The 24609-nt window shown below is 53.5% G+C and overlaps 2 protein-coding genes across 2 annotated transcripts; one reads left to right on the forward strand and one right to left on the reverse strand.

Annotated features, from left to right (window-relative positions):
* The first annotated feature begins 2406 nt into the window (after positions 1-2406).
* On the forward strand, positions 2407-6181 carry HER10_EVM0012185 (uncharacterized protein). Its single transcript, XM_035481585.1, has 2 exons — positions 2407-4231; positions 4294-6181. Exons 1-2 carry the CDS (start codon positions 3596-3598, stop codon positions 4990-4992), a joined length of 1335 nt encoding a protein of 444 aa, XP_035327373.1. The 5' UTR covers positions 2407-3595; the 3' UTR covers positions 4993-6181.
* Positions 6182-15959: 9778 nt separating this feature from the next.
* Positions 15960-19480, reverse strand: HER10_EVM0000857 (F-box domain-containing protein). The gene is made up of 3 exons (XM_035470624.1): positions 17741-19480; positions 17399-17652; positions 15960-17341 (listed from the first exon to the last, which is right to left on the reverse strand). The coding sequence occupies exons 1-3, from the start codon at positions 17828-17830 to the stop codon at positions 16114-16116; spliced, it is 1572 nt and encodes a 523-aa protein (XP_035326496.1). The 5' UTR covers positions 17831-19480; the 3' UTR covers positions 15960-16113.
* Between the last annotated feature and the right edge of the window lie 5129 nt (positions 19481-24609).

The following is a 24609-nucleotide window of genomic DNA, read 5'->3' on the forward strand; positions in this document are numbered from 1 at the left end:
GGCATCAGGAGAAGGAGGAGCAAGAAGAGAATGTCGTGTTGGTCGTGGATTTGGCCTTGATCTTTTCGTCGATTGCATCTCACAGGTACCAATAGCAAAGGCATAGTGACCATCTGTCGCGCGTCGACGATTTTGTCGCAGACGCTCACACTCTTTGATATATACCTTACCTTTTTGCTGGCCAAGAGATCCTCTTCGCGGCCGTCTTCATCCTCCCCATGTTCAGGACCGCTACACCCGGGTACGGATACTGTCGTCATCGCCACCATCAGCGGAAGTTCTTGAGACTTCATCAACCTTACCTTACTGCACCCCAAACCGCGTTACCAACCCTTCCATCCAGATCCCATCATCCAACCACCTATCTGCACCCGCACCGCACACTGCCGTCTTCCAAGGTACCCGAGGTTTGGCACCCTGTTTGCCTCGTACCTGAACCTGGGCCCGGACCCGGACCCGGGCCTACATCTTCTACACCCTGCGTGTTCTGAGCCCTGCCCGGGCAGCGTGCCTTTTGTCTGAGGGTGGTTGCTTCAGGATGATTCCTCTCTCTCTCCTCTCCAGCCATCGCCGTTACTCAGCCGTACTACTCCCTTCCAATATCTCATCCCATCTTCTACAGTGCGCTGCCTAACTCCAGTAGAGGCAAACTCCCCGGGTTAAGTGGCCAAGGTTGCATCCAGGAGTATTATCAAGGAACGACTGCCATTTTACCTTCATCTCGCATACAACCGCGCGTATTTATTGCACACCGCACTCTGGACCAAGACATGAGAACAGGACAAAACAGGAGCACTGCAACTCAATCTCGAATAGACAACAAGCGACCGGCAACAAGGCTGCAGCTTTGATGTAGCTCCCTCGCCGTCGGTACCTCAAGGTCTTCGTGTCACATGGTCTCCGAATACCCTACTCACCATCCAAGGTTCCCAAGAGACCCATTCTGGTCCGCAACATCAGTCAAGAAAGAAATCGAGTCGAGTGCCTACAGTTGTCCTTTGGCTATCGCCAGCCTCACTACCAAACAACACCTTGAAGGGCCAAGAGAGTGAAGGCACACCAAAAAAAGACCGAAAAAAACAAAGAAAAAAAATTACGTCGCCCCCCTACACCAGGTTTTGGCCATCTGAGCGACGTTACTCGGATTCGACGCGCATGCCGTCCGGTTCCTTGCGCAGCGGCAACGGGACTGTCGAGGACGTTACGGTGCGGCACGCTTCCTTGCCTTACACTGCCTCTGCCTCACCACACTTCAGCATCCGCCAGGTCGTCTGGCGTATCCGGCGTGTAGGCATGTGAAGTGCGTAGGTGCGGCGTCTTTTCGTACCTCGCTATAGCGTCTGGCGTAGTGTACGCAGCATTATCTTAATGGTATGTAAGTGGTTGTGAGATGTGAGATGTGTGTGTGAGTGAGTATGTGGGAGGAAGCGCAAAAGCAAATAAGAGTAAGCATAGGGTCAGAATGAGTGAGTGAGTAAGTGAGGTGAGCGAGGTGAGAGAAAGAGAGACAGTGTGAGTTTGCAGGTTGTGCGAGTGCCCGCATATCTGCCCTGCCGCTGTGTGTGTGTGTGTGTGTGTGTGTGTGTCTCTCTCTCTCTCTCTCTCTGCTTCCGTTGCTACTGTTGTGGCTCTGCTGTTGGGTGCCCTTCCGCCATCCTGTTCCCATGCTCTCTTCATCAATCCATCAGGTATTGTTCCTCCACCACACACACACACACACCCCTGGGCCGGGGGAGGGGTGGAAGAAGGGGGAAGGGGAAGGTGAGCCACACCCATCTCACACCCAAATTGTGGAAAGATACGTACCTGTGAGAGGAGACTCGAGGCTGGCACCCCATGTACACGATACATGCAGTACGTACCTGCCTTACCTCTTGGTTCCCATCCCAGGGCAGTGTCCCAGTGTCCACACTTCAGCGCACGCCTTTTTTCCCTGGCTTGACTCTTGAGACCTTTGGGACCTTGGGACCTTGGGTGGGATCCATGAGATCCTTGGGACATGGACATGGGTACCTGTACCGCGTCTTCCCTGGCACTTTCGTCCCAGAAAGTGGATGAGAGGGTACCATGCTGCGGTACCTCCCCTTCCCTTTCCCTTTTCCCTCCCTTCCCTTCCCCTTCCCTTCCCCTACCCTTACCCCCCGTACCGACCGCACCGCACCGCTCCATGCCCATCCATCCAAGTCCCAAGGTCCCAAGTTCCCAGAGTACGGATGCTGGTCCCATGGTCCAAGGTCCAAGGTGGTCTACTGTCTTCCCTACGCAGCAAGGTAGCTAGGTACGGAGTACGGTACGGTACGGTAGAGGCGGTACGGGGTACTCGTCAAAGGTACGGATACTTCTACCTCACGCAGTAGCGCCTCTTTCTTCTCTTGGTTTCTTACATCTTTGGCACAATCCCTCTCCTGCCACTCCACCGCCAACCTGGGCCTTACCTACCCTTTTTACATTACTTTACCCGCCTTGCGCCTGCTCTGCCTCGCCTGCCTTACCTCACCTTTCTCTCTTACCTCTCTTTCCCTTTACAAACCTTCCAACCTCACCTCGAGCTGTCTGCGCCTGTCGCTCCTTGTCTTTCTGACTTGGCTCTCTCTGCCTTTTCAACCTGCCGACCGACCGCGCAAACAATCCTCATCCATCCTTCTATCCCATCGGAACAGCATCGCAAAAACCCCTCCTCTCGCTTTTAGGTTCCCTACCGTCGCAAGGAAGGAGAAACTGAACAGGGACAGGAAGAAAGAAGCCATTAGAAAAGAGGAAGAAGAAGAAGAGGGAAAACAGGGACCGCAACATCGTCCTCGTCACCATCGACACCTTCATCCTAAGAAGCTTCACCGTCTGCACAATCAACTGATTGCTGCCGTTGCTGCTGCTGCTGCTGCTGCTGCAACCGTTGTCTCTCACCGGCAAAACACAAGTCGCCGACACACCGGGATTGTCTCCTACTTAGTAGTACCTGACTTACTCGGTTTGATGATCCCAACCTGACCTCACTTTCATTCCTCGACAACAGCGACACTACTCAAAGACGCATTCACTCACGTTTACTCGGCTATCATCATTGTGAGAGTCGGATCATTGCCAAATCCGCCGCCACTTTTAAAATTAATCATTCCAGCCACGCGGTCCAACATCCGTACCGCTCCGTTGTCGAATCTAACCGTACTTACCTTTTGCGCACCGAGCTGCCGCTGCTTACTCTTGCGCCCGCGCTCTCCGACGGCTTATACGGCACCCGCTATCTGTACTCAACTCCAAAAATCCCCCCACCACCGCCACCATTCTGTGTGCGCGTGCGCTTCTCGAGTCAACCGACTTGGCTGGCCGCGCCCTCTTCTATCCGCCACAGCCCGCTTGGTCATGATTCTTGCCCTTCCCGTGCTTGGTCGGAATTATTCGGTAGCAGGGTTCAGCAGATAGGCCAACCTCACGCGCAGGCCATTATCGCATTTCGCCCAAAGGGCCCCTTTCAACCACACCACCAACTACAAACACCACTCCACGACACCCACTGCTCGCCAACACGATAGCATCGCGCGGCGACGAGAGTGCAGGTTCAGTCGCGGCATCCGGGTGGAATCGCCGCAACCAGAGCATGGCAGAGGAGCAAGGACGAGGGCCGCCTTCTACACACCGAGAAGACGAAGGTCGACACCAACTTCCCCCCGTGGGAGCACCCGAAGACCCAAGATACCACGACGACAGACATCATAGACCCAACATGGCTGCACCAGTAACACTTCCCTCCATTCAGGATCCCCACGGCGCCTACGGCCAACCAGCCTACCCGAGGTCTTACCCTGGCGATCCACGGGGTGACCCGCGCGCCGATCCGCGCGCCAGCAACTACAGCGCCTCCCCGAATTCCGTTAACGGCTACCCGCCGCCGCAACCGGGTGGTCATGCGCCGCAACTGCCGCCGTTGCAACCCCCGGGTGACCCCAGGTCTCCCACTTATCCTCCTCCGCCAGATGGAAGGGACGACTACTACAGAAATCGCCAGCCTCCGCCGCAGTATGGCGACCCCTACTATCAGGAGTATCACAACCGCCAAGGTCCGCCTCCTCCGGGTCGCTACGCCGACTACCCTCCACCTGGCCCTGGTGGTCCACGATACGACTACCCACCAGGCGCACCGAGATACGACTACGGTCCAGGAGGCCCTCCCATGCAGCAAGCTGCCCCAAGACAACGAACCTCTATAGCTTGCAGGTACTGCAGAAAGAGAAAGGTACTTCTCCCCCAAAGCGATGCGACAAAGGAACTCTTTGAGACTAACTTGGAATGCTTCAGATCCGGTGCAGCGGCTATCAGAGTGCGCCTGGCGGCAAATGCGTAAACTGCAGCAGGATGAACCAGGAGTGCATATTCCAGCCCGTATCTTCGTCTAGCTCGACTGCATTTGTGCCCGTATCGGCCATCCAGGGAGGTGTTCCACCGGGAACGCCGCTCTATGGGGCTTACGGGCAACCTCTACCTCCGGGTTCGCTGCCTCCGCCAGGCCCCCAGGGTTACCCCCCTCAGCCTGGCAACGGCGGTTACTACCAACAACCACTCCCTTCTCCAACGGGCGGCTACTCGCCCTACGATGCGCAGCGTGGAAGGCGGCGGCCGAGGGATGATGAAGTTGACGAGCTCCGACCTCCGCCACCCGATCCGAACTCTGCAGACGATCCTCGACGTCGCTCGCCAGCCTCGAGCTCGAATCACAGCAGCCCGGGAGGCTACATGGGCTACTCGCAGGGCGGTCATCCCGGATATGACCCAAGAGCGCCTCCGGCTAGACATAGTCCTGGACAGCCGGCGGCAGTACCTCACCCGCAGACGGGAGACGAGCGAGCCGCGGCAGCGACCCAGCGACAAAGCAATTCCTCCACACCAGCAGCATCCTCGAGCTCGGTTATGAGCCTGAATAACTTGGTGGACACGACTCCAAATGACATTGACAGGAACATGCTGGGAAGGCTGAACCGTCCTCCAGTGAGAAAGTGAGAAGATGAGGCGCATGGAGGGGAAGAGAGCGTGACCTTTGTCTTCAGGGTTACCTAATTATTCCGCGGATATCGACCGCCTCAGTCCGACGCAAATAGGAATGGATCTGCTGGCCAGGTACTCTCTTCGCTTTGGAAAATCTCTCGATACGACAACCTCAGAGACTTGGCTTTCACCTCGATTATTGCGAGCGATGCCAGCGAAAGCGGCGACGACGGCAAGAGTTTTATGCGATTTAACTCAGGTTGCATACATTACAAAGTTCATGGAAACGCATATCGGTCTTTGACAGGCATAGGCAGGGAGGCATGAGCTTCTGTAGCAAGCGAGTTTCCATGATGGAGGGGGGGGAGTTGGCGGGAACGGCTTCCAGGATCAACCAAAAAAAATTCACGGTCAGCATCGTCTTGATTTTCGATTTTTTGGTGTTTGCTGGGGGCTGGCTGAGGTTGGGAAATGGTGGGAGGTTTTTTGCTTGAGCATACCACGTACGCGGGTTACCCGAGATCCGGGAAACTGGTCCTTGCATTCTTATTTGCTTTGTTCTACACCTTTTCTTTTCGTACACAGTCATTTCCCAAAGGAACGGAAAGGGTTAAGATTGGTCTGCCTCACGGCACACGTCTGTTTTTGATTTTCTGTCCTGCCTTTTTACTCATTTTTAGTACCCATTGTCCGACACGCCACACATGCTGGAGTGTTGCATTTTTCATGTCAAAACCGCTGCGTACCTTTTTTTATTATTATCTTATCTTTACTAGTACCCCAAACGTTGAGAGAGTATTACGAAGGCGAAATCGCGCAAGCGATGCAAAGGAACTGGGCGGCAAAGATATCACACAACCTCATCACTTTTATCTACATCCCACATGAGTTGGGTGCGTTTTATTGTTTTCCCTCCCACCCCCTGTCATGTCATGTTGTGTCTTTTTCGTTCTGCAGAAGTCAGAAGTTGGCAGCACCGCGAGGGCTACAAAAAATACCGAGGTTGTTTTTTTCTACTACTACTTCATTCCAACGAATCTCTCTACTCATGATTGTCATGTCCTTCATCTCTCACATAGCAACACACACCCACACACCCCGACAAGGTGTGGTGTGCGGTTTGGAAAGAAAGTAATGAAACCTAAAACACATTTTAAAAAAAGCCAAGCGTAGCATTGTCACTATTGTCACTATTGTCTATGGCCATTTTCCTGTTTCTTGCTTGTACTAGGTCTTACAAGCCAAGAAACAACAAAGCGAGAAAAAAAGACGTTTTGTGCCAAAGCTTCAACGTTTGTTTGCTGAAGATCTTTTTGACTGTTTGCTGTCGTTACTCGCCCTGTTCTCCAAGTCCGTAATCCCGAGGGAACAACAAAAAAAATTAATGTGTGTCCCACACCCTCCCATATATATGTGACACGTCATATTGATCCGACGGTTGAAAAGGGCTAAAGGTAAGGGAAAGAGGCAGAGAAGCGACTAACGAGAGGAGGGAGAGAAAAGCACGGACAGATCTTCCGCTTTAGCAGGACATGATAGGGAAGGCCGAGACCAGTAGTTTCCCCCCGTCCTTTAATATCAGATTAAAGCTTCTTCTGATATCGATAAACGTGCGTTCGCGCGCCGGGTGGAGGGGAAGGGAGGGGGGGGGGGGAAGCTTTGTTTTTTCAGCACTGATGTTTTTTTGTTAATGATTGGTGACGGGGACCTACTACCGACTGTGTAAGGCAGGGAGGGGAAGAGAAGGGTAAGGGGAAAAGGGAAGGAAGATGAGGAGCCACCACCGCTTGTTGCCGCGGCCGCCGCTGCCGCCGCCGAAGTCTGTCTTTGCAGTAATTATGGTACGGAGTACTTTTCCCCCTCTTCCACTTCTCACTTCCACCTCCAATGACCCCTCACTTAGACTCATACGTATGGGGGAAAAAAAAGAAAAGAAGGAAAGAAAGGAAAGACAAAAGGAAAAAGGAAAATATGTTGGTTTGCTGTACGCATTCAATGAACAAAACAGTTTTGGGGGGGCCGGACCGCCGGTGCTGTCAAACCCGGGGGACCTAGCATGCCTTTGACTGCGTCCTTTTGTTACAAAGCCTCATTCTATCGTCTTTCCCCCAGAACTCAGGCACACGGGGAATAGCGGCATCAAGCATTGGGAGGGGGGGGGGGGGGCAATGGAAGGCAACCGTTTCGGCCGCCCGTCCGCGGCGTGTTCCTTAGGTTCCTTTTTTTTTTTTTTTAATTGCGGGAAGGGATAGAACCAAAGGCAAGTGCTCAATGGTCAAAGGTAGGTTTCCACTCCGTGGGACGCGGCCGGCCGGCGGCAATGGCACGGCACGTAACGAACGGGTTTTATGGTGGTTGGGTTCTGGTCCTAAAGTGTAAAAGTGAACTGGCGGCGACGCTATTGGGGACTTTTCGGGTTCCGGAAAGGCATTTGCCAGAGTAAGTAAAGTGGTAGAACTGCCGGTGTGTGTGAGGTGTGAGATTATTCATTCCTCTTAGTTTTGAGGTTCTGAGTAAGGTAGCTTGGTCCATGGTTTTCCCAGGCTTTCTTTCTTGTCTATTTTCTTTATTTGTGTTGTGGCTCTATTTTTTCCTCATCAGCTATTTTTATGAGCAATACTGTTTCCAAGAGTTCTGGTCGTGAGTTTTGAGTATGGCAGCTTGGTATCATCCCTTTACGCTCAAGCGCCGGCAGAGATGGAGAGAACAGAGTCAACGTCACCGCGGACAAATGTCAAAAGATGTCTTAGTTGATACTAAAAAAGTCCAGAAATAACAAGCAAACTAAAGACACCTTCGCTTCTTGTTTTCCATGGTTTCTTCTTCTCGTTCTTTGTTCTTTACGTCTGCGCCTGGGCTGGTGTCTTTCGGTACTTGGAAAACCGAACCAACACAAAGGGGGATCCTAACCAACCAACCAACCTAAACTGCCCCCCTCGTGCCCCCCATCTGCGCCACCCTTCTCCCCTCGGGAACAAAGAAAGAAGAACAAAGGGGAACCTGTCAGGGAGAATCACGAGGGAAGAAAAACATTTTTTCCCAACAAGGATGGAACTTGAGGGGGAGGAAACGAGAGCTTCAATACAATAGCACAATAGAAGCAAAGGACCTTTTTTCCTTTTCCAGATCTGCAATGTTCAAATTTTACTCTGGGGGGGTCCACTAAACCTGAAAGACATGATTGTTCGTTCCCACATGGCGTCTCTATCGATATGTCTCCCGTGTCCGGTCACTGGTGTATGACTGGTTTGTATGGCGTGTGCGGTGTGCTGCGGTGCGGGAGGAGGCGAAGAGGGGAGGAGGGGAGGGGCAGCCAGCCAGCCAGCCAGCCAGCCCAGCCCAGAGGAGAGAAGCAGAAGAAGAACAGGCGCCGTTCGAGGCGAACCGGGTTCAAGCTAGGTACATTTCGGCGTCAGTGGACGAGGTGGACGAGTGGACGAGAGAGAAACTTCGAGTTCCTCTTTGACAGGCCCCCTCGTTGCCGCCAATCCATTTGTCGAGAGGGAAGAGCTTTCGGGGACCATTGGCGCTAGTCCCGGGTCTCCTCTCTTATGCTCTCTCTCTCTCCTCTCCTCTTCACCTCAGTTCTCTCTCCTCCTACTCGACGAGTCGCCTGCACTGTGTTTTTTTTTCCCGCGCGGCGGCGGGCCAAAACGAACGAGAGAAAGGGAGAAGGGGAAGGGATGAGCCCATGAGTGGTGTCCGGGCTTCGGTTGGCCCCTCTCCGCAATCAACGCTCATGGGGACCTTGGATTGGGTTGATCCCGGTTACACAAACCTGCGCGCGAGCGAGAGCCAAAGGGGGTGGTGTATACACGCCTGTCTTCCAGGCAGGGGAGGGGCAAGGAGAATGCCGTTCGCCAATATCGAGCACTGTGGTCCGAGGAACCGACCAGGTACACTCGAGTCACACACAATTACAATACACACGCCATCCTTGACATGGGCATCCAAACCACGAGCACCGAAAGAGAGCCAGAATTGGAAGATGACTCGACGAGGTTGAAGGAATATGGAAAATTCACCCGTGACGGCGAGACAAATCAAGCGCAAGCCGCGAGCGTGCATAACACACGTACACTCACGCGTCTACCTCGTTGCACCGTCGCCGAGAAGGAACGCCACATAGGGTAGGCAGGATTCGAACCGGTCAAGAGAGCAGACGGCCGCTTACGGCGGTACCCATGGACTAGGCGTTGTCTGGGGTTTGTATGGCAGCTAATTACTCACATGAAGTCTGTGCTTGATAGATGCAGGTCAGGCGAGGTCGGAGCGCAGCAATGAGATGTCAGACTCTAAGTGTCTTTGCGTCCGTTGGTAAGCGTGTAAGTGTGTGTCCGAGCCTTTGCAGCTTTAGCAGCCTCTTCTCAACGGCGAGCCCCAAGAGTACATGATGCCGATTCTTTGCAGCAACGCTAGGGATTTTGGGCCGTCGGGCTTGCGCGACATTGGGCGAAGGAGGAGGCGGAGAGAGTGCGCGGCGACCCAATGTACTAACGCAAGACAGGGAACATACCGCCATTGCTGAGGTCCCTGAATGCCTCGTAGCCCAGATAGGTGCCTTGGCTCAAGATCCAAGTTCCTTGCCGGGCGGCCAGTAGGCCGGTTGGCGGAGAAAGGAGTCGCCTGCCTGCCTTCTAACAGTAGGCACCGGCCGTTGATGGGGCCGAGGGGTAGACGGGGCACGGTGAACACGCCAGCTGAAGGGAGATAAGCCGCCGGCAAGAGAGATGAGGTGGGCTCGTCGGTGTCATGTCCCTCCTTGTTACATGGAATGCATACACTTTCTGGCCCCGCGACCCCTGCGGGACTATTGTACCTCGCACTCTGACGGGCTGTGAAAAGAGAACATCTCTTGTCCTGGGGGATATGGGGTCCGCAAACACATAGTTGGATCGACATAAAGACACTCCTGGTAGCTAAGCACATGGCCTTCGTTTGCGTGGAGAAGAGGGGATAGATGGAGGTAAAAGGGGGCTGAGAAGTACCGAGCAGACTATTGGCGCAGCGTTGCAAAAGTATACTTGTAAAGAGGGATGAGGACTCGATTCTCAGAGGCCTAGGCTCTGTACAAGCGTTCATGGCGTTGGACCTGTGATGGGATGAATGCTAATTTTCAGCAGCTCACACACGTTGTCCTAGGTAGATTTCAACGGAAGAGAAGGGAGTGGCTTGCCGAGCGCTGTCAAGACAAAGGGAAAAAAGCAGGCTAGAGAAGGCTTCGTAGTAGAGCGCCCGCCGGCCGACCACCAGGCTCCTGGGACACTCGGGAGGGGTGGCGGCGGTGACGATGGGCCAAGCGGCTGGCTAGCGAGGTTCAAAATGAGAAAGAGGCTAGAGTCGAGTTCGATCGAGACACCCTATCTGACGGTACGGAGCGAGCTGGAGGAGATGGCCTGATTTGGCGACGACCCAGCACTAGTATTCATAGATCATGGTATTCAGTGGCTCTGCTTGATCCGGAGAAAGGGGGGCTGATCTTGGCGATGTTAGGAGTGAAATATACGGTGTGCAATGTCCAAGACGACAGGGGAAGTAGAAAGAGAAGAGAAGAGCGGAGAAGGTATGGAAGTAGTGGGATGCAGAGGCATAGGGAGTGGGATATTGCGGTTGCGCACGCTGACATGGAGGAGGGGCAGGGAGGGGGAACCGAAAGAAAAGTGATGGATCTGATCATTTTTTCCCTGGCAAGTACCTATACCTCACTCGAGGCAGAAGATACCAAGCAACAGCCAGCGGTGACGGTCCGGGACCACTGAAGGAGGAAAAGAGGGGGAAATGTCCCTATTCACAAACAGAGACGATGGGCGGGTCAGGGGGCGTGGACGCTGCAAGTTCGTCTGGCCTGGAGATGCTCGGATAGACCTTTGGGTTACATCCTGACGTGCAGCAATCTTGCAGGGCGACTGTCCATCCGGAAGCATCAAGGTACGTCCGTTCAAGCCCTGTCTCGATCGCCGAGTTCGAAAAGGTCGAGATGTAGTATGCCCTGGCCGTAAACATAATGGGGTGTGATATAAACGGATGTCCTAGTCCATCATTCCCATTTCTCTGGTTTGGTTTGAGGGCTTGTGTGAGGCGGTTCGGAAAATGTCATATGGTCTCAGAGTCATGCGGCCATCAGCGCCTCCAGACATGGATGGGTTTTGCATATGCCGTTGACCGTATACAGACTGATATTCCGGGACAAGCCGGCCATCTGACATGCGTCGCGCTGATCCAGGGACTGTGCGGCTTCGTACAGTCAAACTGGGCTTCTGACCTGGAACACGGTGAGTGTGTCGCCTGTGGGAAACCTGGGGAGCCCGAGACAGAGATGAGAGTAAGAATGGGAGGAAGAGAAGATACGAATGCGAAGGTCAGACGGTGTACCAGAAAAGATGACGGCAGGACAGGAACGTGGGAAGGGGGCGTGAGGGGAGGGTGCTTTGGACACGGCGTGCTGACCGAAAACGGCGACGCTTCTGCGTACCTGACTTTGACCGATTTTCCAGCCCGTCCTTCCCGTGCTGCGAAGAGGTAAGATGCACAATGAGGCTTTCCCGAACCGGCTGAATGGCGTGTCGTTGTAGAAAGTACAAACGTTTGGGGCGCGCCGGGTCAAGAACGAAACAGGTGAACGGCCGTGGAGGAAGGCGGGAGAGCAAGGATTCCCGAGGAATGGGAAAGCTGGTAATAGTACAATAGCTCTAAGTTAGGAGCAGGTCAATGTGCTGGCTGAGAAAGGAATGTCAACTGCGCTGAGCTCGTCGCGCTGCTTCTTTCTATCAGTTTATGCGACGAGAATCAAACCTTGGTGCTCGACTCGTGACGAGTATTGTTTTCAAGCTTTTCTTCAATGTGCAGGCAGCCCATTGTACGCTCTCAATTTCACCTGTCCTTTTTCTGGTAGCAGAAAGGTCTTTATTCAATTATTACCAGTGTTGTTTTCGTCTTCTGGTATCGTCTGGAGTGGAGTGTTGTGTTGTTTCCAACTCGACCTATCCCTGACATCAACATGACGTTGGTATTCAAACGCGTCAAGACCCCTTTCCAAGGCGAGCTTCTGTCCTACACGAATCTTGGTCAGCGTAATCCGAACAAAAGCCTTCGAATGTTGGTGGGCACCGACATATTTCAATGGTCAGTCAAGCATTCCTCAAGTCTGGTACAAGAAAAGCCCGGCAAGAAGGTCCTGCTTCGTTCCTTGATCCCATCCCATCAGCTCCCGAGTCTCCAATCAAGTTCCAAATAAGCAACAGATTTATAGAGAGACAACTGACGGTGCTGACAGTTAAGACATGTCTGATGTTGCTACACGCGTGTCTCTGCATCTATCTGTATCGACCGGGAAGCATACCCGCACGTATATACGAACTGAATCACATCGACGCCTATCCAGCACCGACGGGACGTTTGTGCAGCTGCAAACAGGCGGAAAGAAGAGACAAGCAGCCACAATGTCTCTCCCTCCCCATCGATCTACCCCATCGCCGTTAGCCCTGGTCTGACCTCCTCCCTTGAATGCCTCTCGCCAGGTTGCCAGGGAACGTTTGCCGATCCCAATTGATCTCCAGTCATTGTTTGTCATTCCTATCGAAACGTCAAACTGTTTTTCACTGTTCGACAAAACCTCATTCTATCCTTCGACAAGAGCGAATCGAGAATATGACGAAAAGTAGACCCATACCTACTACCGAACTTCTGCGCCTACAGCATCCACGAGACCAAATATGAAGGTGGGCAGCTCTAGGAGGTTATCGGGGATCACAACTTCAGCGCGAACATTCCAGAGAGAGAGAGAGACCTGCTAATTACCATCAGGCTGTCAACCGTCTCAAGCCAGCTGAGGGAGCCGGAGCACCCTGCTGACTAGGTCAGCCATTCGAGTCTTGCGAAACCTTCCTGCCGTTCCGCGACCCGACCTGCCGGGCCCTAACAATCCGAGGAATGACGCTCGACCAATACTTGAAGAACCCTTGGGGAACTATCGAGTTGTCATGGTCACATACATTCCATGTCATCTGGCCAGTGTGTGGAGAAGCAGGAAGATTCGGGACGGCCCAGATCCGCGCTCAGCCAGCCAAAGCATTACCAGGCTCGCTAATCCAGTTACGGTCTTAACAGGTCTTCAGTCTTGATCTAAAAGTGCGGGAACTGCAGAGAACAAAAGGGGATACCTCCGAACCTAAAGGTAATCGGGTTGAGACTTTGCCGTGGAAGAGCCTCGAGATTCATTGTTCACCCCTCTGCATCCATCTTTTTTGCCGTACGTCTCAGGGTTAGGGTTGCTTATACTGACAGCGGAAACAGAGTTCTCGGCCAGCAAAGCCTTGCACGAAATCGCACGGTGGAGACTATGCAGGCATATTATCCGCGGGACCATTCGGGCTGGAATACACTCCAGAGGGCTAAGCGAGGGCGGCGCGGCTGGAACATGTCTTACAAGTCATTTTGGTGTGCCCCTGGCGGAAGCTAGTCTACCACTCGACCAGATTCCCGGGAATCATGTCTCGTTCCTCTACACGGACGGTCCGGTGGCGTGCGTACCTTCCACTCAAACACCCCCTCTGGATGTAAGACACAGAGACGATTTCAGCCAGCCACGGGAAACTTCCGGCCTTGGCTGATTTTGCAAAGGCACGCGATGTCTCGCCAAAATATGATTTCGGAAAGCGTAGCCATGTTTGACCATCAATCTGTCACGGGACCAGGTAGCTTCACACGGTGTGGAGCCATGGCCTCGCAAGTTGCAAGGCTTTCGAACGATTACTCTCTGATGACAATACTTTCAGTACAGGACCTCGATCGACGGATGACAGACATCCGAGAGAGAGAGAGAGAGGGAGAAACTGGGATTCGATCAAGCGAGTGCTTGCGTTTGCGCAGGGAACTCTTCCGCGGTTCTAATGCAGCCTTGGCGGACTGGAAAAAGCATCCACTTTGAGGATATTTGGTGGCTTCTTTACTGGACATGGTCAAACCACGACGTTCCTCTTGGTCTAGGCCAGGCAGATTCTGGAGAGCTGCGACCGATATATCTGAAGGAGACTTCTTGGCATGCTATGCCTAGACTATCAAGTGCGCTGTTTTCGTTCATGGTCAATTAGCCAACCTCTCGACATCCAAAGGCAAGTATGTCTTGCGGACGTTTGCTATCACGTTTCTACACGTTTCCACCCTCATTTACAACTGCAAGTAGCATCACTCAAACGAGGCCACGATAAATGACCTAGTGTCAGTAGCAATTCCTTCCCTTCTCTGCTAAACACTACGACGCGCAACTCGGCTGCTTAATCTCGGCCTCTTAGGAGCCATGATGCAAAGGAACGGGCTCAAGTGCCTATCCTCTGCGTAGGACTATTTGGGAGACGCCCGGTACCCAATCCGGGATGCTCTGGCACTCTATCCGTGGAACATGGCTTCAGATCCTTCGAGACATAAATGTGGTAATGTTTTCCTGGTTTCGGACTTTGGTACAAAAGCTTGAGAGCCACGAGATCTTAGATCAGCCCCAAGTTGACTTTATATGAATCATTTCGATCGAATAGAGGTATTACAGGCATATGAACGTCCGTACGAGCTCGTCCGCCCCTCGCCAGGGTAGCTGCATGCCTGGCAGCAAATTGCGTTTTACCCGCAACACATTTGGTCACATTACCACCATAGCAACCACCACAGCGTCAGGGGACGAAAATGAAATACACAGTACACATCTTCAAGACTGGTAGAATCTACTGGAATATTAAAATCTCCTTGTTCTTTTTTTCTGCCCACGTCTCCTCTCGCGCACCTCCACTTCTCGGTGTGAGCAAGGTGTGAAGCAAGGTGAGGTCGCGATCTTGCATCTCTCACCGAGGTGAAGAAAGAGAGGGTCTGTGCTTCGGTAAGAGATAGAGTTCACCTGACAGGCCCATTCGGTGTGATGCTACTGCGGAAATTGCGGGGGAAACGGAGCGGAACGGGGGAAGGCCGGGGTGGAGAGGACCTTCCCGACCCTCCCGCAAATTCCCCCCCTGGCGCACCCGAAAGGAGCGTGTAATGTCGGGTTTGCCCGTGCCTAGATTTGGCCAAGAGGCCCGGGGTGGGGATGAGCGAGCGAGCGTAATTGGAGATGTTCCCGACTCTTAGGTTTGATTCGAATTGTCTAATTGAGATTATGCACCACGAAATTGATGTGATCCCATATCCGTCGGTTCATGTTCGCCGGTCCTTATTTCCAGGGTATCTTGAACCATCTCTGTATCGCTTCGGGGACCCTTCGTCCAGCGTCCAGACCACGGTTCCATGGTCCAACCGATATCCTGACACCAGACCAGTCTAGATGGAGCCATCCAGAACCAAGAGGTGATGATGCCTCTCAGCACTCTCCCTCACCAGAACCGACATGATCTACCACTGCCACTGCTACTAACTGCCTTACTTCGGAATTCCCTATGCCCGCCCCCCTTCACAATCGCAAACAACCGTATACACAAACCTCCGTCAAGGCCCTCACGTACGGATCCTTACTATTCAACGACTCACCTCACCTCACCTCACTCAAAACCCCGCTCCTGGCCAGCGCGGGTTCACCCAGCTGCCCCGTGCTTCACGAAGGCCAAGTCGCGAACGATACCCGATTGGAGATGGGATTACTATTCCTGGGGTGGGGGATGGAAAGGGAGATTGGGAAAGGGGTCCTGACACGTCACGGGTGATGAACTCTGTTACCCGATTGTGGTTCGGCTGAGCGGTGCGTTCTGCGTTCTGCGTTCTGCGTTCTGGATACCCGATCCAGGGCTTCACATACGCACGCACGTACGCACACACGCGTGCACGCATGTCCCCGTTTTAGAGCGATGGCGAATACAAAAAAAGGTCCTGCAGAGACATGCAAGAGCAGCAGGAACATGCACTCGTGATGCGATGGGTAGATGGGCTCAAGATGCATGGTCATGAACATCGTTGGTATCATTAAGATTAGAGTGCTGACGCCGCCAGTCTCCTCCATCTATATGCTAGTGCCTCCCAGTAGTTTTTCTGCCTTCCTGCTGTAGTCTTTTTGTCCCTCCTGGTATCTCATGCGAATCTCTCTTTCTCTCTCGCTCTCTCTCTGTATGTTTTTTGCTCTCGTTTCTCGCAACACGGACATGGTCCATACCTTTCTCGGCCTTGTTAGTCGTAATCGGTATCCATGTTCGGCGTCGGAGGATCGGGCGTTGGTGTTGCTGAGCGGCCTTCGATGCTCATTTCTTCTCGATATGCCATTTGACCGTTGTCGGCTCTCTCTAGCACAAAACACCGCTCGGCGTAAACGCCGTTTTCATTTTGACGGCGCCAGGCAGCGCTGAAGCGACGGACCATGACCTTGCGCCATCCGCCTACATTAATGGTGATTTGCTTCCAGGGCACGTCGGGCGTCGCGAGCTGCTTCTCTCGTAGCAGAAACTGGAAAGTGCGTAAGGCCGCATCGTAGTCGCGGTCCATCCCCGGGTGAACAACCTCGAGCGCGTGGAGAACGGTCTGGACGTGTAGTGTGATAGTTTGAAGGCTGCGGAAGCTGCATAGAGCGCGGAGGAACTCGGTCGGGTCGCACATGGCCACGTCCATGTCCAGCTCCAGCGTGTGCACGTGTGGAAGACCTTGCGCCAAAATAGCGATATCCTCGCCCCAGAGCGTTGGGCACCGTCGGTCCTCCCCTCCAAAGCCCATGTGATCACGGAACTTGAGCACTTGGAGGGACTCGCCATGTCTCAAAATGCCATCCAGTGGAAACAGACGGGTGTGGCATGTCACATTGAGCGTCTGTAAAGCTCGAATGTGATTAGCCACTAGTAAGTATAAACCGCCCGTTGCTTCCTCTCGTTTATCAACTAGGTGGGCGCTGAAGTCTTCGCAGTGTAGATGTCGCAAGCCTGCCAAGTCGGGGAAATCCACAGTCGACAGGAAGTTGAAGACGGGCACGTACTTCAGGTCGAGGGATTCGAGCTGAGAAAAGTCCCAATGGGCACGGGTGTCCTCTTTCGAATGGTTCCAGTCGTAAGACTTGAGGGCCAAGTCTTTCAGCGGGGGGATGCGCTCTCCTTGGGCGAACTTGAAGTTCGTCCCCTGCCCACGGTCTTCGTAATGAAATGTCTCCAGGCGGCGGGAGAGCAGGAGCAGCTGTTTTAGGGAATTCAGTCGTGTCGTGAGCGGCGGGGCGGGGCTCGCAAGCTTGAGCGAGACAAGGAGGTCTGTGGGAATCGCTCGGACGTAGGTGTCTCGTAGTTGTCCCTCGAATTCTCGCAGAGGCAAGTCCTCGACGAACAGTTTCGTGCCGTTAAATCGTGTCTGCTGAGGGTTGAGCACGTCTGACGGAAGCCAGAGTCGTCCTGATCGGAATTCAGCATCGACATAGTGCCATCTGCGAGCATCGTCAGCAAATTACTTCCAAAAGCTGTGAAGACCACTATCAGCGTACCGCACAGTCTTTAGCCTTTGGACCCTGTCCAGCACCCGCCGAATGCCGTCAGGGTCTAGATCGCTCCGTGTGACGACGTGGTTGGTGTAGGACGACACATTGCGCAAGAGATTGGGATACCGCGATTCGGCGTCTGGGGCAACAATGCGCTCGTTGAGGCAAATCGTACGGTAGGTGACGGGAGTTGCGATAGCCTCAAAGCGCCTGGACAAGCACCGCGCAGCAGCAAGGGCGCGCTCGTCTATTTCTCGGAGCTGGAAAAATCTTGGTAAGCAATTGCGGGTTAGGAGGAATGGCGTGGCCATTGAAGTGTTGGCAACCGTTAAAAAAAAAAACCCCTACCTGCTCGAAAATGAGAGCCAGCAGCTCGGAGCTGAGGTCATTCAGAGACCATTTCTGTGGCGCTGCACGGAGGGAGGATGCGGTAGCCATTCGCCGACATGTGGCGCTTCCACATGTAGGAGCAGGAGAGAGTCAGGGGAGGGGAGAGGTGTCGAGGAAAGGTAGCAGGTGAAGAGACCTCGTGGCTGGCACAGAGGGGGGAAGTAAGGGTCTTATCAACGGTTCCATCAAATTCGAAGGTGTTGTGCTGTTGAAGAGAGCTAGGATGGTCCGAAGTCATGATCCGCCAGTTGACAGACGGGGCTAATCTGTTTGCGGACAATGTCACGAGCGGGTACAGTTAGATGACCCAAGTAAGCCAGCAGCAGCTAGCTAGCCGTGTGGCGACTGCGGGACGGAAGCGACTAAAGGAACGCCGACAACTAGGAGCAGATGGCGTAGTGAAGATGAGGAGGTACCGGTGGAGGAGAGTGGTCGGATAGAGGGCCGGGATGGGTTGGATGGGGATATGATGGGGTCAACGGGGGCCCATCTACATTAACTCGCAGAAGCCGTCTGCAAGAAGAAGACAAGGTGAGGTGCAGAAGGATACTTGCTGGGTACGTATGTACGCATGTGTATATGTATGTGTATGGGTATCCGTATGTGCGTGTATGGGGCTGATGTGTCGAGGTGTACGTACGGTACAATGCAAAGTACCTTGGATCGAAATAGTATGGGGGAAGGAAACCCACGAGAATGGAGTCGCAATATTGGCCCGACCCGGACCGGCCAACTCAGATATGATGATGATGATGACAGCAGGGCAAGGCAAGGCAAGGGTTAGGTGAGACAAGACTAGTAGCCCCCGGACTAAAAAAAACAGATTAGGAATGGACAGAAAAGAACAAAAATAAGAACAAACTGCGCCCAGGCGATATGATTAAACAGAATAAGGCCAAGGGAACGGGAAGATGAGCAGATGAGGGATGGGGAACTTGGAAGGACAGACCATCCGCAGAGAGGAAGGGTGGAGGGAAGAGACTTTTCAAGGCTAACATTCGGCGCGCCAAAACTGGACGGGTCAGGTTTGGAAAGGAAAGCTGAGACAGGCCAGCCATTGTATCAACTACCATCCGTAACAGCTCCAGCTGACTGAGGAAAGCAGAGAGACAAGCTGGAAAGAGAAGACTCGTGCGAGTACCTGGCACACACCTCACACCTCACACCCACACTCACAGAGCTACCTCTTGGAGACACTTGCGTGTGTCAAGCCGCGAAGGCGAGGGCAAGGTACTTGCTGCGATTACTAGCAGGAGAACAGCGAGGAGAGAGAGCAGGTAAGGATTGGATAGTCAGTCAGTCAGTCCTGAGGCACCGGGCAGAAAGAAGACTGAGTGGATAATACACAGTAGAACATGTTTCAATTCAGTTGATCCGCAAAGAGACGAGGGCCCCTTGTACCTTGGGTACACCGTAGGAGGGCAGGGGAGAGATATGAACGACATGACAACGGAGAAAGGGGCAGGTAACTTGTAAGGAAGGACTCGGAGGTGGCCGTGAAGGTCAGAGAAGGAGGAGACCGAGATGGATCATGGGACCGGGGTGAGGAGGGGGCTCGAATGGTGAAATGGAGCTAGCAGAAACTCGAGAAGGTACAAGTTGCATGTCTTGTCTGAGAAAAAAGCTGTCACGGCGTTCGTTTGGTTTGTGAGAGAAGAGTTGAAGACAGGACAGGTGTAAGGAGCGAGGCACGAGGTGAGGTGAGAAGTGTGAGGAAAGGGACTTGGATGGGATGAGGAGAAAGAGGAGGTCAAGGGACGTTTCGCAAGAATGTCCCAAAAGGGAAACGCAGCTTCAAGTAACATGGGAGGATCCCAGCAGGGTCTAGAAGAGGGGCCCCTGGTCAATGCGGGGGTTGAAGTAAACCGAAGATCGCTGCCGTCTAGATGCATGTGTTCCCTACCACAGTATGTATGTGTGCATGTATGATGTAAGTGCATATGCTGCGAGAAACGTGCCTTCTTCCACTTCACCCTGACCTCCTTCCTCACTTCGAATTCTGCAGTTATCCCATACCTAGGTACCTTACGGAGTACATCACGCCCTTTTTCACCCGCCGTCGTGGCAGCAGATAAGGAAACACACAACACTCGACATACAAGTAATTGTGAACAAATGTATACCTTACCTTACCGAGAACCGTACGAGATAATATCCGTCCACAGCACCACCGGCGGGACCACACACGGGTCTTCCCACTCCACTTCGCTGCTCTAACCCGAAAGGCACTGCTTCCCTGTCGTTGGGACTGTCGTCTCCTCCCGCCTCTCGTCAAGACAAGAAATCTTCCGCTTTTTCCCTCCGGATGGAACCACGATCCCAGATGCAGGAAAGTACCGCTCCCCCACCACTTAGGTTCCCAGCATAATGGAACCCGGTTTGCCGTTTGATGGACGTGGATCAAGCCAGACAGTACGGATACACTATGGAATATAGTGTACTACAGGCAGTGAGGCACACAGTCACATACCTTGAGCCTGATTGACTCTCCCCGTCGTGCGGAAAATGAATCCCAACTTTTTTTTCCCCTTCAGACAATGTTACGCTGCTGTGCCTAACCATCCCATCGTCATTTCCCACGGTCCCGGTGGATTGGCAAGCGATGGAACTTACCGTTCGGAGCACATGGATGATGAAGAAACACATCATGGCTAGCTGCACTGAACCTTCTCCAACTAGTTGAACAACATCCTCTTTTCCTTCACCCCCAACCACCTAGCTGTAACGGCTTCGGATGACGCGAAATGAGATCAGCTTAACAGTTGCCGAGAGACGCTGCTGCGTTGCAGTTCCAGAGACGACGCCCGGCTACTTTCACCACCTGTCCCTGTCTTATTTTTAGGCAGGCCAGGAGACTTCCAACCGCGCATGCGACTCTCCTCCGGGGCATGAGAAAAGTTCAAATTATGTCGAGATAAGCGGCCGTTGTCGGCGGTTCGCAGCCTGTCGCCGTTTTATTCGGATCCCACCGGCAAGGTCAGACTCGTTCTCGGCTCTCTGTACGAAAACCTCACGAATAGGCCTGTATCGGCGGCTTTCTGGGCATGAAAATCGATGGCATGTCATGCTAGCGAGCAGAGCTTGTTACTTACTCGAGTCAACCTCATCCACACACTTGCTGCACCTGTCAACCAGCTCATAGTCCAATCGCGAACCGCACCGGAACGGACGTGCAGCTGGGCGCGGGAGACAGACTTGGCGGCGAAGCAAACAATGCAGGGGCTCACCACAAGCTTCAATCTCAGGATCCAATCGGTTGCGAAAGACGACGATAAACAAAGCTGACTTTTAGGCTCAGAATGCCCATGTCAAGCCAACGGTCTCAACCCTCTTCAGACCTTCACAGTAACGACTGAAGGTGACCCTTTGAATTGTGACGCTCAGATTCCCGCCGTCAAGCTAGGAGCCCCTGTTCGACAACCTCCGTGCACCCTGCGACTCTCGGCCCGCAAAGTCGTTTGGGATTGGGATGAGACTGGCTTGGAATGGATTGGAGACTGGTTGGAGAACTGGCTGGAGAGTTGGGAACTCGGGAACTTGGACTGAACGTCTCCTAGTGCTCCACACAACTCTGACGAACCAACCGGGAGACCCATAAACCAGAGGGGACTCTGTAATCGGCAATATTCCAATATCCGGGCTGCTGGCCAGCAAATGGATGCGATTTGCTCGTCTGGTTTTCCATCAACTCCCTGTCTGCGTCCGTCGTCGAACAGGGACCCCCGGATCTGCTGCGCTGCACTGAATCCGGCACGCTCAGATTCTGTGCTTGAAATTTTCTTTTTCTTGTTCGATTTGGTTCCGGTTTGTTTCTCGCCTACCTGAGGGTCACCGCTTCGATTCTGCACCGTTGCTGCGCATTCGATGCGTCGATGCGGCGCGACTCCCTAGACAAAATACACAACAAGAATGTCACCGGCAACCGGTACGGATACTACGTTATCCACGTCAGCTTCGAACACGGTCCGTTACGCACGTACACCATGATGCAAATTGAGGGGCGTACAAGACGGGACGTTATGTGTGCATGCGCCGTTCGAACAGCAAACCATCGATATCCACGTCACAAGAGGGCAGGTGTCAGAATATGCCGCGTCAAGTCTCTTACTGCGATATGCTACGAGGGCATAGATAGTGGCGCCTGGCTGCACTGCAGGGCATCGCTACGTGCCGCACTATTCATGTGCGGATAAATGTACATACATATATGCATGCATATGTTGACGAGCGAACCGCATTGGGCTCGAGTCGCGACGTCGGTACCAAGGAAACGTTGACCGGCCGCATTCGCCATGCATGGCGGCAGCGGCTCCCATGTCGTTTAGGTGAATTAGTGCCGCCACCAGCCCAACCACACACCAACCCAGACCTGCCAAAAGGTGAGTAATTGCTTCCTGCATAGCACTAGTCCAATTCCATGGGAATCTTGGGAAGGAATACATGATCAGTCACTTACGCTTGCCATCTAGCCAACGAGCCGGTGAATCAATCACGCTCGAAACTGGAAACTGTTCGTCGCCTGCGCCTGTCATTGCACTCGACAGTGAGACCATCGAGTGCCTGCGACTGCGCTACCTGCACTGATCAGCAATGCCGTTCCGGCCCGCGGCTGGTCATATCGTACTGTCTCGTACCATTGGTTTTCCATCCATCATCCTTCACGACCCGCCTCCAATAAGGAACCACAGACAGCCCGACCTTCGATGTCCGTCGGTACCGGATGACATTGACAGTTCACATATCCACGTCCATCATTCCAACATTCCAAAATTCAAACCCTCTTCTCTCGGCGGCAAACCATGGCTGGTGGCCTTAATTCCCGAACATAGTTGCGAACTCTAATTCCGGCCCGCCTACAACGATATGAAGTGGGCTTGTCAATGTCACCCACTCTCGGGCTCCCCAGTCCGAGAGACTCGCTGCGATTCAACGTGTCGTTCTTCCAGAACGAACAAGACGCCATCCCTGGTCGATGCACATAGGCTAAAGCCCCGTGAACGGTGGGCGACTACACTAGCTCAAGCTGGAGGAGCGGTCGATCTCTGTTCCATCAGCCGCATCGTCTGATCTCCGCCCAAAAATTCCAGAGATGCGAGTGGTCCGTCGAACCCTTGTACAGTCCCCTGCACAGCCCGCACTAGGTTTTTCCCACGTTGCATCCTGGCCTACCAGCCCTTGACGACTTTCTTCACCAATCCTCTCATTCACCAACCGCCTCTATGGAGACTTTGCTAGGTCTTTCCTCCTTGCTTTCACCACGTCTTTTGAATAAGCTAATACAGACGCGTCTAATTATCAATGATTAGTTTCCTCAGGCAAACATCTATCCATCGAAACATCGAACCCGCTTTCCCGCAGACGCGCATACCAGGCATGGCCATGATTGTCATGGTGGACTTGATTCAGGACGACCACCCGCGGCGTCGTGATCGAGCATGTTGGCCGCTCTTTCTGAGTCCTGCGTCTGGCTCCTGGCAGCCGCTGGTCCAAGCGGGGTGGAAAGGCGTTGAACTCCATCAGGCCAGCTCGTCGTCTGCTATGCCTCCCGGTGAACGTCGTCGCTGCTTCTCTTTGATAGGGCGTCGTTGAAACAAGGCTGGCGCGGGAGGGTTCCGAACACTTCCCCTCAGACGGTAGCACTACCAATGTTCAGACCAGGTCGACCTGGGATGGCCTAACGCTCTAAGGGAACGCGGTCGCCTTGAGGCGATGAAGCTATGGGACGTTAGGTAAGGAAAGGGGCCTGCACTGACCTTACAAGAGCTTCATATGCCGAGACGGGTCATGTTTGCAGCACGCCCCGTCGTCTCCAGGCGTTTCCCGCCTAGCCTTGCCCTAAAACGCCGCCATTGGTTCTCAGGAAGGGAGCCGATTGCCGATACTTGGTCAGATCAGACAGTGCTTGCGGCTTGCAGGTGAGGGGGACGTGGCTTCAAGCGCTTCAAGCGTTGCGATTGGATTGGGAGGCACTCTTCCCAGCATTTGGGCCTGTCTGCAGTTCTGCTAGTGCGTTGCGGCTCGAGGAAAACGCCTTTCTGGGCGCACGCTAGCCAACGAGCACATTTGCAGGTGGCCTTGGTGTTGGGTATGTGAGGGCACGAACGGCCGTAATCCCCATATTCGCCTTCCACTTCATGCTTCGTTCTGAGAACAGGCCGCGTCGCCCAATTATGGATGTGCCAGGCATACCTCATGCAGCAGACCGGCCTCGAGCAGCTCAAGCCTGAGCCAGCAAAGCAAGACGCTCAGCTCAGCCTGATGCTGTGGCACATTCAGTGCTTTCGAGTCACTTGGTTCTTTCTATTTTCAAATTGCGAGACTGTCATCTGATACGCCCCCTTCCTCGACTGACCGGGCGCCGCAGAAAGAGGGGATTTTGACAGTTCGCTCGTCAACGTTGCAGTCTGATAGACCATTCCATCCAAAGGTTGTGTCTTTGGAAGATTGACGAGAAAGTTATTCTGTCGTGTTCCATGCCCGAGACAAGGGTACCACTCGCTCGTCGGTTGTTGCCGTCCAACCCGGGGCCAGCAAAAAGCTCCCAAGAAGCAAAGCAGAGTCTTTGTGTGGTTTCTTCCCTGCCCCTCCCCTCCCCTACTTGTCAGGGAGACAAGCAGAATCCCAAATGTTACGCTGGCTTGCCCATTTCGTCCGAGTGGTTGGCTGCGGCAGTGGCTGTCAAGAGAGATGCAAGATCTCGCGATATATGGCATATACACTATCCGATTCGCTCGATGCTTTTACTCCGGGCAACGCGCCGAGACAGCCGGATACCACCGCCGACCAGCCGCCGCTTGGTTTCCGAAGATGGTGGTGTGCGTGTATGT

The sequence above is a fragment of the Colletotrichum scovillei genome, assembly GCF_011075155.1.
Source record: "Colletotrichum scovillei strain TJNH1 chromosome Unknown Contig00011, whole genome shotgun sequence".
Lineage (NCBI taxonomy): Eukaryota > Fungi > Ascomycota > Sordariomycetes > Glomerellales > Glomerellaceae > Colletotrichum > Colletotrichum scovillei.